General features: G+C 43.5%; 1 protein-coding gene and 1 non-coding gene across 2 annotated transcripts; both read left to right on the top strand.

The window, feature by feature from the left end:
* The first annotated feature begins 9078 nt into the window (after positions 1–9078).
* Positions 9079–20622, top strand: RBMX (RNA binding motif protein X-linked). Its single transcript, XM_063721034.1, has 11 exons — positions 9079–9257; positions 10401–10537; positions 10732–10838; positions 11718–11889; positions 13171–13323; positions 14240–14354; positions 14442–14567; positions 14656–14738; positions 15372–16576; positions 17495–17574; positions 19401–20622. The coding sequence occupies exons 2-9, from the start codon at positions 10429–10431 to the stop codon at positions 15680–15682; spliced, it is 1176 nt and encodes a 391-aa protein (XP_063577104.1). The 5' UTR covers positions 9079–9257; positions 10401–10428; the 3' UTR covers positions 15683–16576; positions 17495–17574; positions 19401–20622.
* On the top strand, positions 10585–10656 carry LOC112131155 (small nucleolar RNA SNORD61). Its single transcript, XR_002913294.1, has one exon. It is a non-coding gene; the product is annotated as a small nucleolar RNA SNORD61 (small nucleolar RNA).
* Positions 20623–21114: the final 492 nt, after the last annotated feature.

Genomic DNA, 21114 nt, shown 5'->3' with positions numbered 1-21114 from the left:
GCACTTTGGAAGGCCAAGGCAGGCAGATCAGCTGAAGTCTGGAGTTGGAGACCAGCCTGACCAACATGGAGAAGCCCCCATCTCTACTAAAAATACAAAATCAGCTGGGCATGCTGGCACATGCCTGTAATCCCAGCTACTCGGGAGGCTGAGGCAGGAGAATCGCTTGAACCCGGGAGGCGGAGGTTGCAGTGAGCCGAGATGGCGCCATTGCACTCCAGCCTGGGAAACAAGAGCGAAACTCCATCTCAAAAAAAAAAAAAAAAAGTTACTTCTCACATTTCTGGAGGCTAGAAGCCCAAGATTGGAATGCCAGCATGGCTGGGTTCTGGTGAGGACTCTCTTCTGGGTTGCTTTAGGAAAAGAGCCTGTTGCATGGCAAGAGTGATGCCATCTTGGAAGTGAAACTGCCATGTGACTGACATGTTGTTGTTGTTTTTTTAATGACTTGATGTTTGACTCCTGCATACCAAAGTGTTGTTCTGCAGCAAGGTCTTAGAACAATGCCTGAAGCATAAATAACTCCTCATAAAGACGCTTATCTAATTTCCCCAGCGGTCATGAGTTTTGGCAAGACAGTCTGAGATGTAACCCGTTGCACCTGCTTTACCCTAAAAGCTTGCTTAATAAGGATATTTTCTGGAGGGCGGGTGCACCGATCCACCATCTCGTGGCTGCCATAAGCATTGCTTTTGTTTGTAAGTCCCTATTAAATATTTTCTTTCTTTGTTTCTTTTTTTTGGGGATGGATTCTCACTTTGTCACCCAGGCTGGAGTGCAGTGGCATGATCCTGGCTCACTGCAACCTCCACCTCCCAGGTTCAAGCGATTCTCCCACCTCAGCCTCCTGAGTAGCTGGGATTACAGGCGCACACCACCATGCCCAGCTAATTTTGTATTTTTAGTAGAGACAGGGTTTCATCATGTTAGCCAGGCTGGTCTCGAACACCCAACCTCAGGTGATCTGCCTGCCTCGGCTTCCCAAAGTGCTAGGATTACAGGTGTGAGCCACCACGCCTGTCCTAAATATTTTCTTTTTGACAAACTGGATTTGCCATTTCTTTCTTTCTCTCTCTTTTTTTTTTTTTTTGAGATGGAGTCTTGCTCTGTCGCCCAAGCTGGAGTGCAGTGGCATGATCTCAGCTCACTGCAAGCTCTGCCTCCTGGGTTCATGCCATTCTCCTGCCTCAGCCTCCTGAGTAGCTGGGACTACATGCGCCCGCCACCACACCCGGCTAGTTTTTTTGTATTTTTAGTAGAGACAGGGTTTCACCGTGTTAGCCAGGATGGTCTCGAACTCCTGACCTCGTGATCCGCCCGCCTTGGCCTCCCAAAGTGCTGGTATTACAGGCGTGAGCCACTGCGCCTGGCCTGGATTTGTCACTTCTTTGGCCTCTCACCCCACTCAGGTTTTGGGGGTAGGTTTGTATATACCTGTTCGCCAAGGAACAGTTGCTGACTGCGGACTTCTCCGTGTGTACTCATAAAGAGAAAGGGGTGAGGGTCACTCTGGGGTCTTTTACATAAAGGCACTAATCCCATTCATGATGGCTCCACCTGCCCTCCCGATCTAATCACTTCCCAAAGGCCCCACCTCTTAATACCATCACCTTGGAGGTTAGGAGTTCAATATATGAATTTTAGCTGGGTGTAGTGATCAGTGCCTGTAGTCCCAGCTATTCCAGAGGCTGAGGCAGGAAGATCTCTTGAGCCCAGAAGTTGGAGGCCGCAGTGAGCTAGGATCACACCACCACACTCCAGCCTGGGTGACAGAGTGAGACCCAGTCTCTTAGAAGAAAAAAAAAAAGGAAGAAGAGGCCGGGCGCGGTATCTCATGCCTGTAATCCCAGCACTTTGGGAGGCTGAGGTGGGTGGATCACCTGAGGACAGGAGTTCAAGAGACCAGCCTGGCCAATAATGGTGAAACTCCATCTCTACTAAAAATACAAAAAATCGCTGGGTGTGGTGGTTCATGCCTGTAATCCCAGCTACTCGGGAGGCTGAGGCAGGAGAGTCGCTTGAAGCCGGGAGGCAGAAGTTGCAGTGAGCCAAGATCACACCATTGCACTTCAGCCTGAATGACACACCGAGACTCCGTCTCAAAAAAACGAAAAACAAAAACAATATATTAATTTGGGGAGCATACAAACATTTAAACCGTAGCACCACTTCAATAAAATGTTTGCACCAGGCAAGCAGGGACTGTTGTCTTTTTGTTCACTGATGTATTCCCAGCACCTAAAAGAGTGCTGGCACATAGTAGGCATTGAAAAAATATGTGCTAAAAGAATGAATAAATGTATAAATCGTCTTCATGACAAGATTATAAAAGCATCTACTCATTTTTTTTCTAATCTTCAATGGTTTTATTGTTTACATTTAAATCTTTGAGCTGAAGTTTATTTTGGAGTAAAAAGTGTGGCATGGATCCAGATATTTTCCCTTCAAATGGCTCTCTAATTGTCTGGACATAATTTATTAAACAATTCATCGCACCCCATCCCCATCAAATGTTTCTTTTTTTTCTTTTTTATTATTATTATTTTTTTTTATTTTTGAGATGGTGTTTTGCTCTTGTTGCCCAGGCTGGAGTGCAGTGGCACGATCTTGGCTCACCACAACCTCTGCCTCCTGGGTTCAAGCGATTCTCCTGCCTCAGCCTCCTGAGTAGCTGGGATTTCAGGCATGTACCACCATGCCCAGCTAATTTTGTATTTTTAGTAGAGATGGGGTTTCTTCATGTTGGTCAGGCTGGTCTTGAACTCCTGACCTCAGGTGATCTGCCCGCCTCGGCCTCCCAAAGTGCTGGGATTACAGGCGTGAGCCACCACACCTGGTCTTTTTTTCAGACAGGGTCTTGCCCTGTCGCCCAGGCTGGAGTGCAGTGGCACAACCTCGGCTGACTGCAACCTCTGCCTCCTGGGTTCAAGCAATTCTCATGCCTCAGCCTCCCAAGTAGCTGAGACTACAGACGCGTGCCACCACCCCCCGCTAATTTTTGTATTTTTAGTAGAGAGGGGATTTCACCATATTGGCCAGGCTGGTCTCAAACTACTGACCTCAAGCAATCCACCTGCCTTGCCCTCCAAAAGTGCTGGGATTACGGGCATGAGCCACCATGCCTGGCCCAAATGTTTCTTAAGGCATACTTTGGTTCCTTTTAATTGGATATGAAGTTTGGTTAAAATGCATCATCTCCTTCATTGTGGAGAAAGATACAGTAGAATTTTATCTTTATTTAGTCAGTTCCAAGATAGATACCAGAGCCATATGTTGGTTAAAAAGTTTTTATTTCTTGCTCTTTGTAGCTAAGCTAAGTAGGCTATCTTCTGGATGGTGGCTACTTAAAGTGGTTTGGAAAGTTTCCCAATTTTTAATCACATCTACTTCTTCCTTCCCTTCTTCCTTCCTGCTTTGCACAAGATAACAGACTTTTTTTTTTTTTTTTAACATGTGGCAGGGTTATCTTTCTGTAGTTTGGAGAACAAGCATAACTGGAAACAGAGTGACATTACAAATGCCCTTCCTGTAAAAATGCAAGCCTGACAGGAGAACTTCAGTTTGCTCATCCCAGAGTGATTCCTAGTTTGATGACTGAAAGGTTATTTCTTTTTTCTTTTTTTTTTTTTTTTGAGATGGAGTCTCGCTCTGTGGCCCAGGCTGTAGTGCAGTGGTGTGATCTCGGCTCACTGCAAGCTCCACCTCCCGGGTTCACGCCATTCTCCTGCCTCAGCCTCCTGAGTAGCTGGGACTACAGGCACCTGCCACCACGCCCAGCTAATTTTTTGTATTTTTAGTAGAGACAGGGTTTCACCGTGTTAGCCAGGATGGTCTCTATCTCCTGACCTCGTGATCCGCCCGCCTCAGCCTCCCAAAGTGCTGGAATTACAGGCGTGAGCCACTGTGCCCGGCCTGAAATGTTATTTCTTAAATTTAATTGGTTGCAACTTTTAAAAGTATGGGTTTGTTTATTGTTTTCCCTTTTTTAATATAAAATATGAGCCCCTTGTGATTAAATCAGGATTTAAGACAAGGCTACCAGTATTTATTAAATAATTCCAGCCAACTGTGGTGGCTCACGGCTGTAATCCCAGCACTTTGGGAGGCCAAGGCAGGTGAATCACCTGAGGTCAGAAGTTCGAGACCAGCTTGGCCAACAGGGTGAAACCGCATCTCTACCAAAAATACAAAAAAATTAGCCAGACGTGGTGGTGCACACCTGTAATCCCAACTACTCAGGAGGCTGAGGCAGGAGAATCGCTTGAACCTAGGAAGTGGGGGTTGCAGTGAGCTGAGATTGCACCACTGCACTTCAGCCTGGGCAACAGGGTGAGACTCCATCTCAAAAATAAAATAAAATAAAAGTAAATTAAATTAAAATAAAACACAATAAAATAAAATAAAATAAAAACTTCCTATGCACCCATCTCATGCTAAGTGCCATGAAGAATAAGAAGAGCTTGCAAGTCAATTCAGCCATTTATTTAGCACTGATTATATTCCAAGATTACCTAGTAGTGAAGTAATATCGTTTGACTCTGTGTATCCATCCATCACTGAGATGGCATCCGAAGACAAAACAATAAGGCAAAGGAAAAATTATAGCAAAGAGAAAAATGCAACTACATTTAATGACAATATAAAAGAGTAAATAGAAAGAGGCAAACAGAAAAATCTAGATCCATGAGGAGGAGGGATGGGATTCGGAAATTACTTTTGGGCAGTGTAAGACCTGCTTATCCAACTGCCTGTTGGCCAGAGTCCCTCACACTCAGCACGCCCACGTCCCCCATCTCCTGCATTACATCAGCAATACCCTTCTGATTTGTCTCCCTGCTTCCTGTCTCTCCCTCCTCCAATACAGTCTCCAGACTGCAACCACAGTAATCTCATTAAGATGAAATCTGATTACCTTACTCCACCTCTTAAAAAGGCTCCCCTCTTGGCCGGGCTCAGTGGCTTACGCCTGTAATCCCAGCACTTTGGGAGGCCGAGGTGGGTGGATCACCTGAGGTCAGGAGTTCGAGACCAGCCTGGCCAACATGGAGAAACCCCGTCTCTACTAAAAGTACAAAAACTAGCCTGGCGTGGTGGTGGACACCTGTAATCCCAGCTACTTGGGAGGCTGAGACAAGAAAATCGCTTGAACCCGGGGGGCGGAGGTTGCAGTGAGCCGAGACTGCGCTACTTCACTCCAGCCTGGTCAAAAGAGCGAAACACCGTCTCAAAAAAAAAAAAAAAAAAAAAAGGGGTCCCCTCTCCATTGCCCTCCGGATCTAGTCAGTAGCACTCTGCTTCCCCCCACCCCAAGCTGCTTCTTTTTCCTCTCTGTCCTGGAAGATATGGCCAACTGATCCCCTCCTACAATTCCTTTAACTTAGCCATCCCCGCTCCACCCACTCACTTTTGGTCCTTGGGAATGGTGTTTGCATCCAACGCCGCCAGCATGCTACTTCTCCTCCCCCACATTCCTGGGTGTGAACTGCAGAGGCCAAAGTGAGCTGGTCTACGGGGATGCACATTTCCTTTTTGAGACCCAGGAGGGCAGGGTTATCTATTGTCGAGCCTGCCCCATTCTGCCCTAGACTAGAGGAGACCTGATTTACATTCAGAGCCTAGAGGAGAGTCCTGTAGTCTCTCTTTGGATTTGAGACAGAGAAAGAGTGCCTGCTTCCACAGGGTGAGGGATTTCTCCTGGCTACCTCTGGGAGTACAAGTTCTGCTTGCTGAGCCTGGTATTTAAGTCGTTTTTGCCAATTCCCAAACGGCTCCAGAGTCTATAATTTACAGAACTCATTCAAAAGGCAAATGGACATGACTTTTGCCTTACTTTTTATTATTTGGCTGGGGGAAAAAAAACAAGAACAAATATTCTTGCCCTACTGGGCATTACTCCCCCTATTAATGTTAATAATTCAGAGCTGGTTTCGAAGCTCCTTGGTGGCTTTTACCCATGACCTGAGTATTATTTACTACAACCTGCCTGGTATATACCAAAATTCACCATAGGTAGGCAATTGTAACTATGAAGAAGAAAAGGCCCGGCAAGGTGGCTCACGCCTGTAATCTCAGCACTTTGGGAGGGCGAGGCGGGCGTATCACCTGAGGTCAGGAGTTTGAGACCAGCCTGGCCAACATGGTGAAACTCTGTCTCTACTAAAAATACAAAATTAGCCAGGCATGGTGGTGCATGCCTGTAATCCCAGCTACTCAGGAGGCGGAGACAGGAGAATCTCTTGAACCCGGGAGGCGGAGGTTGCAGGTGACCCAAGATCGCGCCAGTGCACTCTAGCCTGGGCAATGAGAGCAAACCTCTTTCTCAAAAAAAAAAAAAGAAGAAGAGAAGAAGAAAAGTGAAAATTGTCCGTAAATTCTACCACTCCAAGATAAACTGGTAACATTTTGGCATATCTCCTCCCAGTTATTTTGTCTCCATATGTATTTTTTTAATAGCTCATATTATGTGAACTTGGGCCTTCTTTTCCCACTGTGCTCTCTTGTTTGGTGGTTTCATCCATTCTGATGGCCTTTATTACATCTCTGAGATGATAATTTAGCACAGATCTATGCTCCGAGCTTCACATTTTTCTGCCCCTATATCCCAAACTTGCTCCTCTGAAACCATTTTGGTAAATGACTGTTACCATCTGTCCCACTAATACCAGATACTTGGAGTCATCCATAATGATTTTCTTTTTCCGCAATTCTTCCCCACCCCTTTCCCATCTGTCTTAGTCCATTCCTGCTACTATAACAAAATACCATAAACTGGCTGGCTTATAAACAACAGAAATTTATTTCTCACTTTGTAGGCTGGGAAGTCCAAGATAAAGACGCCAGTATATTCAGTGTCTGGTGAGGGCCCACCACCACCAGTTTTCTGGTTCATATAAGTGGCACCTTCTCACTGTATTCTCACATGGTGGACAGAGGCCTCTTTTATAAAAGTGTTAATCCCATTCATGAGGACTCCGCCCTTGTGACCTAATCTTCTCCCCAAATCCCCACCTCCTAATGCCATCACCTTGGGTATTAGGATTTCAACATATGAATTTGGGGGAGGACACAAACATTTAGACCATAGCACCATTAAACACGATACCTATCATATTCATCTAACAATTATTCTTTCCTCCCCGGGTCCACTGCCACCACCCTAATTCAAGCCACCATCCTCTCTTTCTGGTCTGCTCCCACAGCCCTATTAGTGTCCTTTTTCCCACACTTACCCCCTACAGTCATTTAATGGGCTCAAAGGTCCTGCCAATCTTGGCTCCCTCATTTCATGCCCCTCAAATTCTTGTCACCTGGCCCTCTTTCTGTCCTTTGATATTTGCCAAGCTCTTCCTCTCTACTTTGTGCTTAGTATTCTCTTCTTTTCCTGAAGGCTTTTCCCTCAGCTGTTCCCATAGCTAGTTTCTTTTCTTCCTTCAGCTCTGATCTCCAAAGTCACCACTTCACATAGACCTTCCCTGATGTTTTAGTCAAATTTGTTCTCCCTAATATTGTTCATCAAAGCAACTAGTTTATTTCCTCGCTGGCATTAATCACAACATGCCATTCTTTTGTTAATTGTATTCAATTTCTTTAAGAAAAAAATTAAAAAACTTTTTAGTTTCCCCCCTCAACAAGTAGGATGGGGCAGATGAAATACAGAATGCTCAGTTAAATCTGAATTTCCGATAAACAGCGAATTTTTAAAATATGAGATTTGGGACATACTATACTAAAAAAAGTATTCGTTATCTGAAATTTAAACTTAACTGGGAGTCCCTTTTTTTTTTTTTTTTTTAGACGGAGTCTCGCTCTGTTGCCAGGCTGGAGTGCAGTGGTATGATCTTGGCTCACTGCAACCGCCGCCTCCTGGGTTCAAGCAATTCTCCTGCCTCAGCCTCCCGAGTAGCTGGGACTACACGCACACGCCGCCACGCCCGGCTAATTTTTTTATTTTTTGTTTTTATTTTAGTAGAGATGGGGTTTCACCATGTTGCCCAGGCTGGTCTCAAACCCCTGAGCTCAGGCAATCTGCCCGCCTCGGCCTCCCAAAGTGCTAGGATTACAGGCATGAACCACCGCGCCCCGGCCGCGTCCCATATTTTTATTTAAAATTTTTTAACAGCTTCGCAGAATAAACTAGCGTCCCGCATTTTCTTTTTTATTTTGAGACGGAGTCTCGCTCTGTCGCCTGCCCAGGCTGGAGTACGGTGGCGCAGTCTTGGCTCACTGCAACCTCCGCCTCCCGGATTCTCCTGCCTCAGCCTCCCGAGTAGCTGGGACTACCGGCGCGTGCCACCACGCCTGGGTAATTTTTTGTATTTTTAAAAAGAGACGGGGTTTCACCGTGTTAGCCAGGACGGTCTCGATCTCCTGACCTCGTGATCCACCGACCTTGGCCTCCCAAAGTGCTGGGATTACAGGCGTGAGCCACTGCACCCGGCCTCGTATTTTCATTTCTTAAATCCGGCACCCTTACCCACAGGCCTGACTCTTGTCTTTTCCCTGGGGTTGTATCTTCCTGGCCTAGCCCAGAGCCCACCATTTACAAGGTGCTCAGTAATTGTTCTATATGAATGAACTATCTGCATGCTGTTTTATATGTTTTTTACTCATCTGAAATTTACATGTATTTATCAGAAATTCCCACACCCACTAAAAACACTTGTTAAAGACAATTTTTGAAAATATATTATATTGCCAAAACTTCGTTTTCCGTTTCTGCAAAATTGGTATAGTAGGAGTATCTACCCTCATCACATTTTGACAATTAGAAGAGTTAATGGAAAAGTAAAAGTAAAGTTTTGCACCGTGCCCGGCCCACTAGGACGCTCAATAAACTTCAGTTCTTTATTAAATGAAGCCTGTGCACCATTTTAGCGCAAAGCAAAAAAACCGCGTTTGTAAAGAACGGGTGGGGGTAGGGAAAACGGTTAGAAAGGTCCGCCGACCCAACACCGAGGGCCCGGGAAAAAGGGAGGAGAGAAAGGTGAATGACAGAGGAGGCAGCCAATGGGGAGACTGGGAACTACTTCCCCCCTCCCTTTGCGTTTCAAATTCTAAGCTCCGTTTCCATCCGGGTCCTTCAGCCTCGTTCCCGGGCAGTATAAAGTTTGCTGTCTCCTTTGTTCGCCCTCGTTGCGCAGTAGTGCTAGCGGCTTCGTGGTTCGGTCCTCGGAGCCGGCAGCCGCCACTGGTGCTGAGCTGCTAGGAAACCCCTATCGGCGAGCTCGTTGGAGCTTGAACCCATTGTCACCCCTCCGGTACGTGTCTCCTTTCCTCAGTCCGTTTTTCGTGACACTCTCCCCGTGTTAGGACTGGGGATTATATCTCCCTGGAGATGGGGGTGGCGGGCGCCATTTTAAGAACCCAAAGGTTCCGACCTATTTAAATAAAGCTGAGGGGGTCGAGGGAAAACAAATGAGGGGGCCCGTTTGGTTGTATGCCTCTCGAGAAAGTTTGGCTGCCGTCTGCGGGAGTTGGTAGCGGAGGTCGGGGCTTTGTAGGCTGGAGCGGGGCGAGGAGCGACCGCACCACCGCGATACCTGCATTGGTATGGCGCTGGCGCTAATGATGGGCATGTGGACTTCCATGCGGGCTGCGGGATTCGTATTCATTGGTGGCCCCAGAGAAGAAGCCCTCTGAATGTTGCCAGCCAATGTTGGTGGTAAAAGTTGGTCCCCTGACCAGTGTCGGTGGTTCTGGGTTGAATCCAAGTGTCGCCATTTTGTCTTTTACACGCGGTTTTTAATGACGAGTTTTAATTTGGTTCCGCTGCAGTCACGGAGTGTCGAGTGTTAGTGTGTGCGTCCGCGTTCCGTTGCTTAATAGGAAACGATGTTGACAATTTGTTTTTATCTTTTTGGCCGGATAGTAGAATTTTCGGTAGGGCGGGGGCCGGTGAAGAAGAGGCGGCATAACTTGGCTCAAACTTCACATTTCTCCTTGGATTTAGTAGGGAATCCTAATGAGGAAAAGAGGAGTCGTTGGAAGAGGGCTTGGTGTTAAGGTCCTGTGTCTAGCCTGTGACCTTGGGAGTCTTTTAAAACCCCATCGTTAGGAAGGGTGTGATGAGTAATTGAATCTTTCAAAGGCAACAGGACTGGAACTAAAAGTTGCTTTTTCAAATGGTAAGCAGCTGTTGCTTAAGAACAGCTAAGGGTGATCAAGGGTAGTGGTAAAAGTTAAGTTGGCCCTTTTAACCAGTTTTATGTAAATTGCACTGTTACTAAACTACTTAATTCAAATTGCTTCCTACTGTGGCTGAGGCTTAGCTCGTTATCGTTTCCTTTAGTTATTAAGGAGCAATGGTTTTAGTGGAAAATATGAGAAATGTGCGAAAGTAAAAGTGTCCAATAAACTTGAGGAACTTTTTGCAGTGAGGTAATACTATTCCTTTTCAACAGACTCATCGGCAAAAAAAGAAAAAAAAAAATGGTTGAAGCAGATCGCCCAGGAAAGCTCTTCATTGGTGGGCTTAATACGGAAACAAATGAGAAAGCTCTTGAAGCAGTATTTGGCAAATATGGACGAATAGTGGAAGGTGAGTTGTCTGGCAGTACAGGCTGGGCTATTATAATCAAAATATAAGCTGTGATGAATTTGATTGCATTGATCGTCTGACATGATAATGTATTTTGTCCTCTAAGAAGTTCTGAGCTTTCTGTTTACACATTTACTTTGGTTATTTCATTTGAACTAGGGTAACACTTTATTTTTCTGAAAACTACTTTTTAGTACTCTTGATGAAAGACCGTGAAACCAACAAATCAAGAGGATTTGCTTTTGTCACCTTTGAAAGCCCAGCAGACGCTAAGGATGCAGCCAGAGACATGAATGGAAAGGTGAGATTGTCTACACAATGGATGATGACCTGTTACTAGTGCATAAAATAACATGTAGTTGCCCAAGTCTGGTCTAGGACAGCTTTTGAGTTTTCGTTGTTTTTCAGTATATACCTGTCTGGGACCCACTCATCCTGTTTGTGATTCTGTTCCAGAGTATTCTGTAATTGCAGAACCAAATCTAGTAGTGACTTATATCTTATGCTTGTAACATTCTCTCAGTTCAGAATAATTATGGCGTTACATGATACTTTTTTTTTTTTTTTGATAGTCTCCCTCTGTTGCCTAGGCTGGAGTGCAGTGGTGCAGTGCTCACTGCAACCTCTGTCTCCCGAGTTCTAAGCGGTTTTCCTGCCTCAGCCCCCCGAGTAGCTGGGATTACAGGCATGCGCGACCACGCCCAGCTAACTTTGTATTTTTAATAGAGACGGTTTCACCATGTTGGCCAGGCTGGTCTCAAACTCCTGACTTCAGGTGATCCAGCTGCCTCAGCCTCCCAAAATACTGGGATTACAGGCGTGAGCCACTGCGCCCACCCAACATGATACATTTTATCTTGAGATCCATGAGCCATATTTTGATAACTTGGCTTTTAGTTTTGGCTATTAGTTTTGATAACAAGCTGATATCTACTTGGCCTTGTTTTAAATTTTACCATACAATAATGCAGTGGATTCACCTTATGTTTCAATCCAGATCATCAGTATCGTTTTTAAGTATTAAGAATTTTAAGGGGAAAAGCCCCATTTATATAAACTGACTAATGAGCAACACTTACCCATAACTGCATTTTGAAGGACCTGTTAGTGTCTTAGTGCACAGTAGATGTGCAAATTATTTTTAAATCTTGATTTAATTTAACCGTATTTTTTTTTTTAGTCATTAGATGGAAAAGCCATCAAGGTGGAACAAGCCACCAAACCATCATTTGAAAGTGGTAGACGTGGACCGCCTCCACCTCCAAGAAGTAGAGGCCCTCCAAGAGGTCTTAGAGGTGGAAGAGGAGGAAGTGGAGGAACCAGGGGACCTCCCTCACGGGGAGGACACATGGGTAATAACTTGCGTGGACCTCGGGTTTGGTGTATAAGTTAGGGACTGCAAGCTCATACCAAGTGGATGCTTTGGTTAAGTCCTTGAGGAAAGGCGCCAACTTTTGAAATTGACAACACTTGTTCATCTACCAAAGTGATTGCCAATTGAAAGCATGGGAAGCATGTTAGACTATGGTGTTAAACCGTGGACAGTGTTACTTCTTGTCCAAGTAGTTCACTCTGTAGGAAAGGCATTTAAAAATTGATAGGCCGAGGTGTTGGACATGAAAATGAAATCATTTTTATTTTTTAAAGTTAGCTGGGCGTGGTGGCAGGTGCCTGTAATCCCAGCTACACGGGAGGCTGAGGCAGAAGAATCACTTGAATTTGGGAGGCAGAGGTTGCAGTGAGCTGAGATCGTGCCACTGTACTCCAGCCTGGGGGAACAGAGCGAGACTCCCTCAAAAAAAAAAAAAAAAAAAGTTTAAGACTACCTTCAGTTCTTATTTCCCCAGTCTATATATGACTGCACTGCATGCTCCATCAAGTACAAGTGAAACTAACTACCCAAATCAATAATGGTTTTTTTGTTTTGTTTTGTTTTGTTTTTTTTTTTTTTTTTGGGGGAGAGTTTAGCACTTGTTGCCCAGGCTGAAGTGCAGTGGCACGATCTTGGCTCACCGCAACCTCTGCCTCCCAGGTTCAAGCGATTGTGCTGCCTCAGCCTCCCGAGTAGCTGGGATTACGGGCATGTACCACCACACCTGGATTTTTGTATTTTTAGTAGAGACAGGATTTCACCGTGTTACACTGGTCTTGAACTCCTGATCTCAGGTGATCTGCCCACCTTGGCCTCCCAAAGTGCTGGGATTACAGGCGTGAGCCATTGTGCCCGGCCCAATAATGGTTATATTCTTGATGAAGTAAAGAAAACTTTTATAGTGGTTGAGCCTGGTGGCTCACAGCTGCAATCCCAGCACTTTGGGAGGCTGAGGTAGGCAGATCACAAGGTCAGGAGTTCGAGACCAGCCTGGCCAGCATGATGAAATGCTGTCTCTACTAAAAAAAAACACAAAAAATTAGCTGGGCATGGTGGCGCACACCTGTAATCCCAGCTACTCAGGAGGCTGAGGCAGGAGAATTGCTTGAACCCAGGAGGCAGAGGTTGCAGTGAGCCGACATCAAGCCACTGCACTCCAGCCTGGGTGACAGAGTGAGACTCCAAAAAAAAAAAAAAAAAACTTTTATATCTTCCTTGATTCTTGTGAGTAGTAATATTTTTCTTTTTATTTTTGATGTAGATGACGGTGGATATTCCATGAATTTTAACATGAGTTCTTCCAGGGGACCACTCCCAGTAAAAAGAGGACCACCACCAAGAAGTGGGGGTCCTCCTCCTAAGAGATCTGCACCTTCAGGACCAGTTCGCAGTAGCAGTGGAATGGGAGGAAGAGGTAAATGTTCCATGTATGATAATCTATGCTACTACCATAACACAAAAAATTGAGAGGTGAATGATGCTTAAAATTTTAATTGGCCAGGCGTGGTGACTCACGCCCGTAATCCTAGCACTTTGGGAGGCCGAGGCAGACGGATCCACGGGGTCAAGAGATTGAGACCATCCTGGCCAACATGGTCAAACCCCGTCTCTACTAAAAAATACAAAAATTAGCTGGGTGTAGGGCGGGTTCCTGTAATCCCCGCTACTTGGGAGGCTGAGGCAGGAGAATTGCTTGAACCTGGGAGGTGGAGGTTGCAGGGAACCGAGATCACGCCACTGCACTCCAGCCTGGCAACAGAGTGAGATTCTGTCTCCAAAAAAAAAAAAAAAAACTTTATTCATGGAGTCTGGGCGCGGTGGCTCACGCCTGTAATCTTGACACTTTGGGAGGCCGAGGTGGGCGGATCATGAGGCCCGGAGTTCGAGGCCAGTCTGGCCAACGTGGTGAAACCCTGTCTCTACTAAAGATACAAAAGTTAGCCGGGCGTGGTGGCGGGCACCTGTAATCCCAGTTACTCGGGAGGCTGAGGCAGGAGAATCACTTGAACCCAGAAGGCGGAGGTTGCAGTGAGCCAAGATTGCGCGACTGCACTCCAGCCTGGGTGACAGAGCGAGACTCCCATCTCAAAAAAAAATAAATAAATAAATAAACTTTTAGTCATGTGTTCTAGGTGAATTAGATAAATGGAATTAGCACTGAAAAAAATTTAAAATGTGAATGGGAAATTCTAGAAAGTAGAATTAGGTGATCTAGCCTCCGTAATGTCATCTTTGAAGTCAGCCTCATTGCTTTTCATATCCTGAATGTTAAGTTCACGTTTTAAGTTTTTTCTCTGGCTATGTTTAAAAACATGATATTTTTCCTTAAGCTCCTGTATCACGTGGAAGAGATAGTTATGGAGGTCCACCTCGAAGGGAACCGCTGCCCTCTCGTAGAGATGTTTATTTGTCCCCAAGAGATGATGGGTATTCTACTAAAGACAGGTAATAGAAAAGTGCGGCTTTTTAAATTAATAATTAAGGTTGAAGGAAAGCTTATCAAAAGCATAAACCAAAACTTCTGCTTTGTAGCTATTCAAGCAGAGATTACCCAAGTTCTCGTGATACTAGAGATTATGCACCACCACCACGAGATTATACTTACCGTGATTATGGTCATTCCAGTTCACGTGATGACTATCCATCAAGAGGCTATAGGTAAGTGACTTTGCTTCTGTGGCTTGCGTGTAAGAAAAGTTGCTATAAAAGTTGATTCTCTGGGACTTAATGTTTCTCTTTAATTTAGCGATAGAGATGGATATGGTCGTGATCGTGACTATTCAGATCATCCAAGTGGAGGTTCCTACAGAGATTCATATGAGAGTTATGGTAAGATACTGGTTAAGGGTCTTTAGTATCACCAGCTTGAGTTTTTAGGTTCGTGAGCCAGTTTATTAGGCTGTGTGGTGCTTGCTTTTAAAGGGATGTTTGCTTGCTTTTAAAGGGGTAACTTTATCAGCTGGGCTTTTCCTAGTTTTGTGAGGGGCTTTTTTTGTTTTTCTAAGTTTCTTTTGAGGCTGTTTGCTTGCTTTGGAGGGGATTTTGCTTGCTTAAATTGGCAGCCTTATGTGTTTTCCCCCAACAGTGAAAATACAATTTAAAAATTTTATTAACAAGATCAAATATTTACCATTGCAATATGAAGGCAAGTTCTACAGTTCAAAATTGCAACTTATCACTGGAAAGTGGCTGAGTGTCTACTATAAAATAACAAGCTCTCTGGAATATCCTCTTGAAATACACACCGTCTTCAGTCTTTTCAAACAAACATTAAAATGAATCCAATTCCATATCTCAGCAGATGAGCAAATCCCTGTTATGGCCAGCAATGGCAGAGTTTAAAACCTTCCACCCAGTTGAGAAAGTAAACTTTTAATACAAGAATTCTGTAAATTCAGATTTAAAATGTTGTATATATACAATTTATAGTGTTGCCATATTACCTGACCATTGACCCTGCAGGTAACTCACGTAGTGCTCCACCTACACGAGGGCCCCCGCCATCTTATGGTGGAAGCAGTCGCTATGATGATTACAGCAGCTCACGTGACGGATATGGTGGAAGTCGAGACAGTTACTCAAGCAGCCGAAGTGATCTCTACTCAAGTGGTCGTGATCGGGTTGGCAGACAAGAAAGAGGGCTTCCCCCTTCTATGGAAAGGGGGTACCCTCCTCCACGTGATTCCTACAGCAGTTCAAGCCGCGGAGCACCAAGAGGTGGTGGCCGTGGAGGAAGCCGATCTGATAGAGGGGGAGGCAGAAGCAGATACTAGAAACAAACAAAACTTTGGACCAAAATCCCAGTTCAAAGAAACAAAAAGTGGAAACTATTCTATCATAACTACCCAAGGACTACTAAAAGGAAAAATTGTGTTACTTTTTTTAAATTCCCTGTTAAGTTCCCCTCCATAATTTTTATGTTCTTGTGAGGAAAAAAGTAAAACATGTTTAATTTTATTTGAGTTTTGCATTGCTTTTCAACAAGCAAATGTTAAATGTGTTAAGACTTGTACTAGTGTTGTAACTTTCCAAGTAAAAGTGTCCCTAAAGGCCACTTCTATCTGATTTTTCCCGGTAAATGAGGCAGGCAATTCTAAGATCTTCCACAAGACATCTAGCCATCTAAAATGGAGAGATGAATCATTCTACCTATACAAACAAGCTAGCTATTAGAGGGTGGTTGGGGTATGCTACTCATAAGATTTCAGGGTGTCTTCCAACTGAAATCTCAATGTTCTCAGTATGAAAAACCTGAAATCACATGCCTATGTAAGGAAAGTGCTATTCACCCAGTAAACCCAAAAAAGCAAATGGATAATGCTGGCCATTTTGCCTTTCTGACATTTCCTTGGGAATCTGCAAGAACCTCCCCTTTCCCCTCCCCCAATAAGACCATTTAAGTGTGTGTTAAACAACTACAGAATACTAAATAAAAAGTTTGGCCAAAACCAACCATGAAGCTGCAAAGGTGCTTGCTCTTACTGTTTCAAATTTTTGCAACTCTGTAGTGTCTCACTTTTAAAGGAACAGCTTGATTGCAAAGGAGAAAATAGATAAGCAATGAAGTTATCTCCAACTTCCTAAAGGCTTATGACTTCTAAAAAGTGAATCTATCAGCATTCCACATCAGATTTAAAGCATCAAATGCCTGTGAAACAGCAAAGATGGTAAGCAAAGCAAACTAGTTTTTCCGTCTAAGTCGAAATTGAACACTTACCTTCCTCATAGTACAGTGAAACATACTGTACCTCAAGGCAATGGAAATGCCTTCTAGATTAAAAAAAAACTTTTGGAAAAAAGAAATATTCAATAGCATATTAGAAGTTCTCCAAATTCAACACTTGGATTTTTTTTTTTTTTTTTTTTTTTTTTTTTTTTTTTTAAAGCATGTGTGACACTTAAAGGCTTTATTAATAGAGCTGTTGTTTACCAATGGCGATCTGGGGCTTGGGAGGGGGTATTTTTTTCAAAGTCCATTTTTGATGAAGACCTTTAAACATGCTTCATATGTTTTAACATTTTTTTCAAATTAGTCTTTTAGTCAATATAGGAAATGGCTTAAATTTGGGGTCCCCCTTTTTACCCCTGTAAGCCATTGCAAACTTGACATTTAGTTGGATGCCTGACTTGTTTTTAGTTCTATGAAACTACACTGTATGGAGAAAATCTATTGCAAGTGGTCTTTAAAAAGCAAAACCTGAGGCAGCATGACCCAGGTCCAGCCATGAAGTTGAAAAAGATGCTCTTGAATATAGTAAACTTGAAGACCTCCAACTAAAAATCCTTATACTGCACTTATTCCTTCAAATAAGTTTTGTTCGTTCAACTTATGGATTTAACGTGGCAGTGCACCATTGGAACAGAATGACAATCCATAAGCCATGCAACTTAACCATTTAAGCCATTCCAGTCCATCCCGAGCCAGTGAATCTTCCACCACTTAAGAGAAATAGTAGAACATGAAATATATTAAGCTGCAAGTCTGAACTTGCCTTTTCTTTCTGGAAAAGAGGGCAGTAATAGGCAAGTTTTAAAAGAATTTCCTTAAGAGAGATAACTAGTTTTCATTTATTTAACTTTTGCAGGTTGATGATTTTGCTCATTGTGGTCGTGGAGTGCTGATTGATTCACAGTAGATAAAGCTGGCAGTAAGAGAAATGCTAAGGTAAGTGTTTAAAGCAGTGGCCTTTGAAGGTTTAAATGTTGTGTAACTACCACTTAGTTTAGTTGTGACATTGGCAAGTTATTGTCCTCACTTCATCTGTAAAAGAAAACGCTGCTTGGAATTGATGAAGTTAAGTGCTTTAATGTGTAGTGCCTGACACATTCATTGTGAATAGAGTGAGGTTACATTTCTGAGAGTCTGGCTCATTCATGAGATTATTCTTAGCTATTTTTGAACCCATAAAGCTTGCTTATAGCTCTTCATATGCAAACATTCTCAACAAGGAAGTACATACGTAAGAAGTTTGCTCAGCTGGGCACCATGGCTCATGCCTTTAATCCCAGGACTTTGGGAGGCCAAGGTGGGCAGACCATGAGGTCAGGAGTTCGAGACCAGTCTGGCAAACATGGTGAAACCTCATCTGTACTTAAAAAACAAAAAACAAAAAACAAAGCTGGGTGTGGTGGCGTGTTCCTGTAATCCCAGCTACTCAGGAGGCTGAGGCAGGAGAATTGCTTGAACCCAGGAGGCGGAGGTTGCAGTGAGCCGAGATTACGCCATTGCACTCCAGCCTGGGCAACAAGACCCCGTCTCAAGAAGAGGAAAAAAAATTTGCTCAGTGCATTTTGTAAAACGATATACTTAAGTTGTTACTAGTCAGTGCCTGCTCATTTGCATAGCCACAGTACAAATTGACTAAATGTGGAGTTGATGCAACTGTGGCTGCAAGTTCCCTGTTTAACATAATTTTATTGACATAATGATGACATAGTATGTAATTTTAATTTTTTTTTTTTTTTTTTTGAGACGGAGTCTTGCTCTGTTGCCCAGGCTGGAGTGCAGTGGTGCGATCTCGGCTCACTGCAAGCTCCGCCTCCCGGGTTCATGCCATTGTCCTGTGCCTTAGCCTCCCCCAGCAGCTGGGACTACAGGTGCACGCTGCCACGCCCGGCTGATTTTTTGTATTTTTAGTAGAGATGGGGTTTTACTGTGTTAGGATGGTCTCGATCTCCTGACCTTGTGATCTGCCTGCCTTGCCTCCCAAAGTGCTGGGATTATAGGCATGAGCCACCGCGCCTGGCCGTCTATGGTTGATTTTTTTTAAGTTTGCGTATCTTTTTTTTTCTTCTCTGTTCTGAGACAGTTTTGCACTTGTTGCCCAGGCTAGAGTGCAATGGTGTGATCTCAGCTCACTGCAACCTCTGCTTCCCAGGTTCAAGCGATTTTCCTGCCTCAGCTTTCCAAGTAGCTGGGATTACAGATGCCTGCCACTATGCCAGTTATTATTATTATTATTATTATTATTTGTATTTTTAGTAGAGACAGGGTTTCACTGTTGGCCAGGCTGGTCTTGAACCCCTAACCTCAGGTGATCCGCCCGCCTCGGCCTCCCAATGTGCTGAGATTATAGGCGTGAGCCACTGCATCCGGCTTGCTTGCTTTTTTTTTTTTTTTTTTAGGAGATGGCTTCTCAACTCACTGCCTTCCAGGTTCAAGCAATTCTTCTGCCTCAGACTCCCAAGTAGCTGGGACTACGGGTGTGCACCACCGTGCCTGGCTAATCTTTGTACTTTTTGTAGAGACAGGGTTTCACTATGTTGGCCAGGCTGGTCTGGAACTCCTGACCTTGAGTGATCTGCCTGTCTCGGCCTCCCAGTGTTGGGATTACAAGCGTGAGCCACTGCGCCTGCTTGCTTTTTAAAGCAATTACTTTTATTTTCAGCTAAAGCAACAAAAAAGTATATATTTAAATGATAGTTTGGGGGGAAGTACTTTACAGTAAAACAAATACTATGTAACAGGATCCCATGTTTTTCATTTTACAGAGTTGTTGAAGCAGAAGGCGGCTGATTGTCAATAAGTCACTACAGTTGCATAAGCAGTGCTGTCAGAATTGGTTTGGTGCAGGCAATAGATTTTGCCTTCAGGGATTCCTGTGGATCTGAGGAAGGCATCAGTGTTGATTAACACTCATAACTAGGGAGTGACTGGTAGTTACTTAAAGCAAGTAATTGACCAAATGGAAAAGGGGAAGTAATTAAGGAAATTGGTAAGTGGAGGTAGTCAGGAAGTTCTTGTGGTTCTTTACATAGATTTTACACCTTTGGCTTTCATTTTGTTTAGCTAAAGTCATGGGGACAACTCTTCAATTTAGAACTTAAGTTGAATTATAAAAATGATGGATATAAGTGGTAGCTCTATCTAGTGAAGTGTCTGTCAGTAAGTGAAACGTTTTTTGGTGGTGGCTTATCCACAGTTTAGTTGTAGAATAAAACTTGAGTGACATCTGGAAAGTAACCATGCTAAGATGGCAAGCACACTGGAAACAATTAGGCCACTTGGCTTTCTTTTTTTGTATTGTTTTATAAGCCTACTTTACCTCCCAGTCTTGGAAACAAGTTTTAGTTTTTTATTGGTTTGGAGACTAGAGCCAATAGTATAATGTTCTCAAAGGAAACAGACTTGAGTTGTTGGATTAGAGGAACTAACCCAACTTCTATGATTTTTTTTTTTTTTTTTTGTCATATAGTTATGGCACTGTCTTGTTTGGAACATTTGCAACTAGGGATAGTACAACATTTTTAACTCTAATTTGACAACCTACTACTAATGACAGACCACAAGGGTAATGACCAAATTTATGTGGTTTTTGCACTCCATAGTTGTCTTAGCCTAATCGTTCTATACTCTTATGATTACTTGGGTTAACGCTTCTGTGAGGACCTTCTGGCTTTTGAGATACCCTAAATATTTAAGATATTTAGATATCTTGAAGATAGTATAGGATATAGAGATTGTACCAAATAGGAATATAAGGAGTATGTTAAAATGACCAGATACCTGTTTGATAGTTTACTGACCTAGCAGATGTGTGGAAAAGAAATCAGATCTTGATTCTTCTGGGTTTATACTGGTTGTAAAACAGAATGATACAGAAAATGTTTTCCTTGTTTAACTGGTAGTTGAACATAGAACTTGGGTATTATAGATCACTTTTCACTTTTTGGAATGTTTTGTACTGAAACTTAATAAAACTTTAACATGGCATCTTTTTTTGTGGCAAGGGGCTCTTTTTTACTTTTTAGAAATTAGGGGTTTATGTTTTTAAGTGTTTTTCCCATGTCCCCCTCCCCCAAACACTATCTCTGTTGCATTGATGGCACTTAATCAGTTTTGCATGGGAATGTCCAGAGTCATTGAGGCGGTTCATGTGACTAGGCCTCCTTTATTGAGAGTGAGCTTCAGGGGCAATGTAGATGACTTCATTCAGTCTTCACTCTAAAAGTTAAATGGAAGCACAATCACACACCTAAGAAGCAGAGGCTAAGTAAGCCAGGAATCAACTGTAGTGCTTTTATTTAATTCCTGCTTACCTCTTGGGGAAAAACAGGTCAGCAACAACTCAGTTGTGGCTGTGGATTCCAGGTACTTTGGGTCAAGCAATGCATATGATAAAATGCTTCTGAATTTGCAGTTTTCAGTTTCTCTGCTTTACCTAGTGTCCTGTATATATCTGACTAGTTGATGTTTGTTTGTGTC

This window comes from Pongo abelii, chromosome X (assembly GCF_028885655.2).
Source record: "Pongo abelii isolate AG06213 chromosome X, NHGRI_mPonAbe1-v2.0_pri, whole genome shotgun sequence".
NCBI classification, from domain to species: Eukaryota; Metazoa; Chordata; class Mammalia; order Primates; family Hominidae; genus Pongo; species Pongo abelii.
The sequence above is the reverse complement of the archived record's forward strand: the minus strand, read 5'-3'. Positions and strand labels throughout refer to the sequence as shown.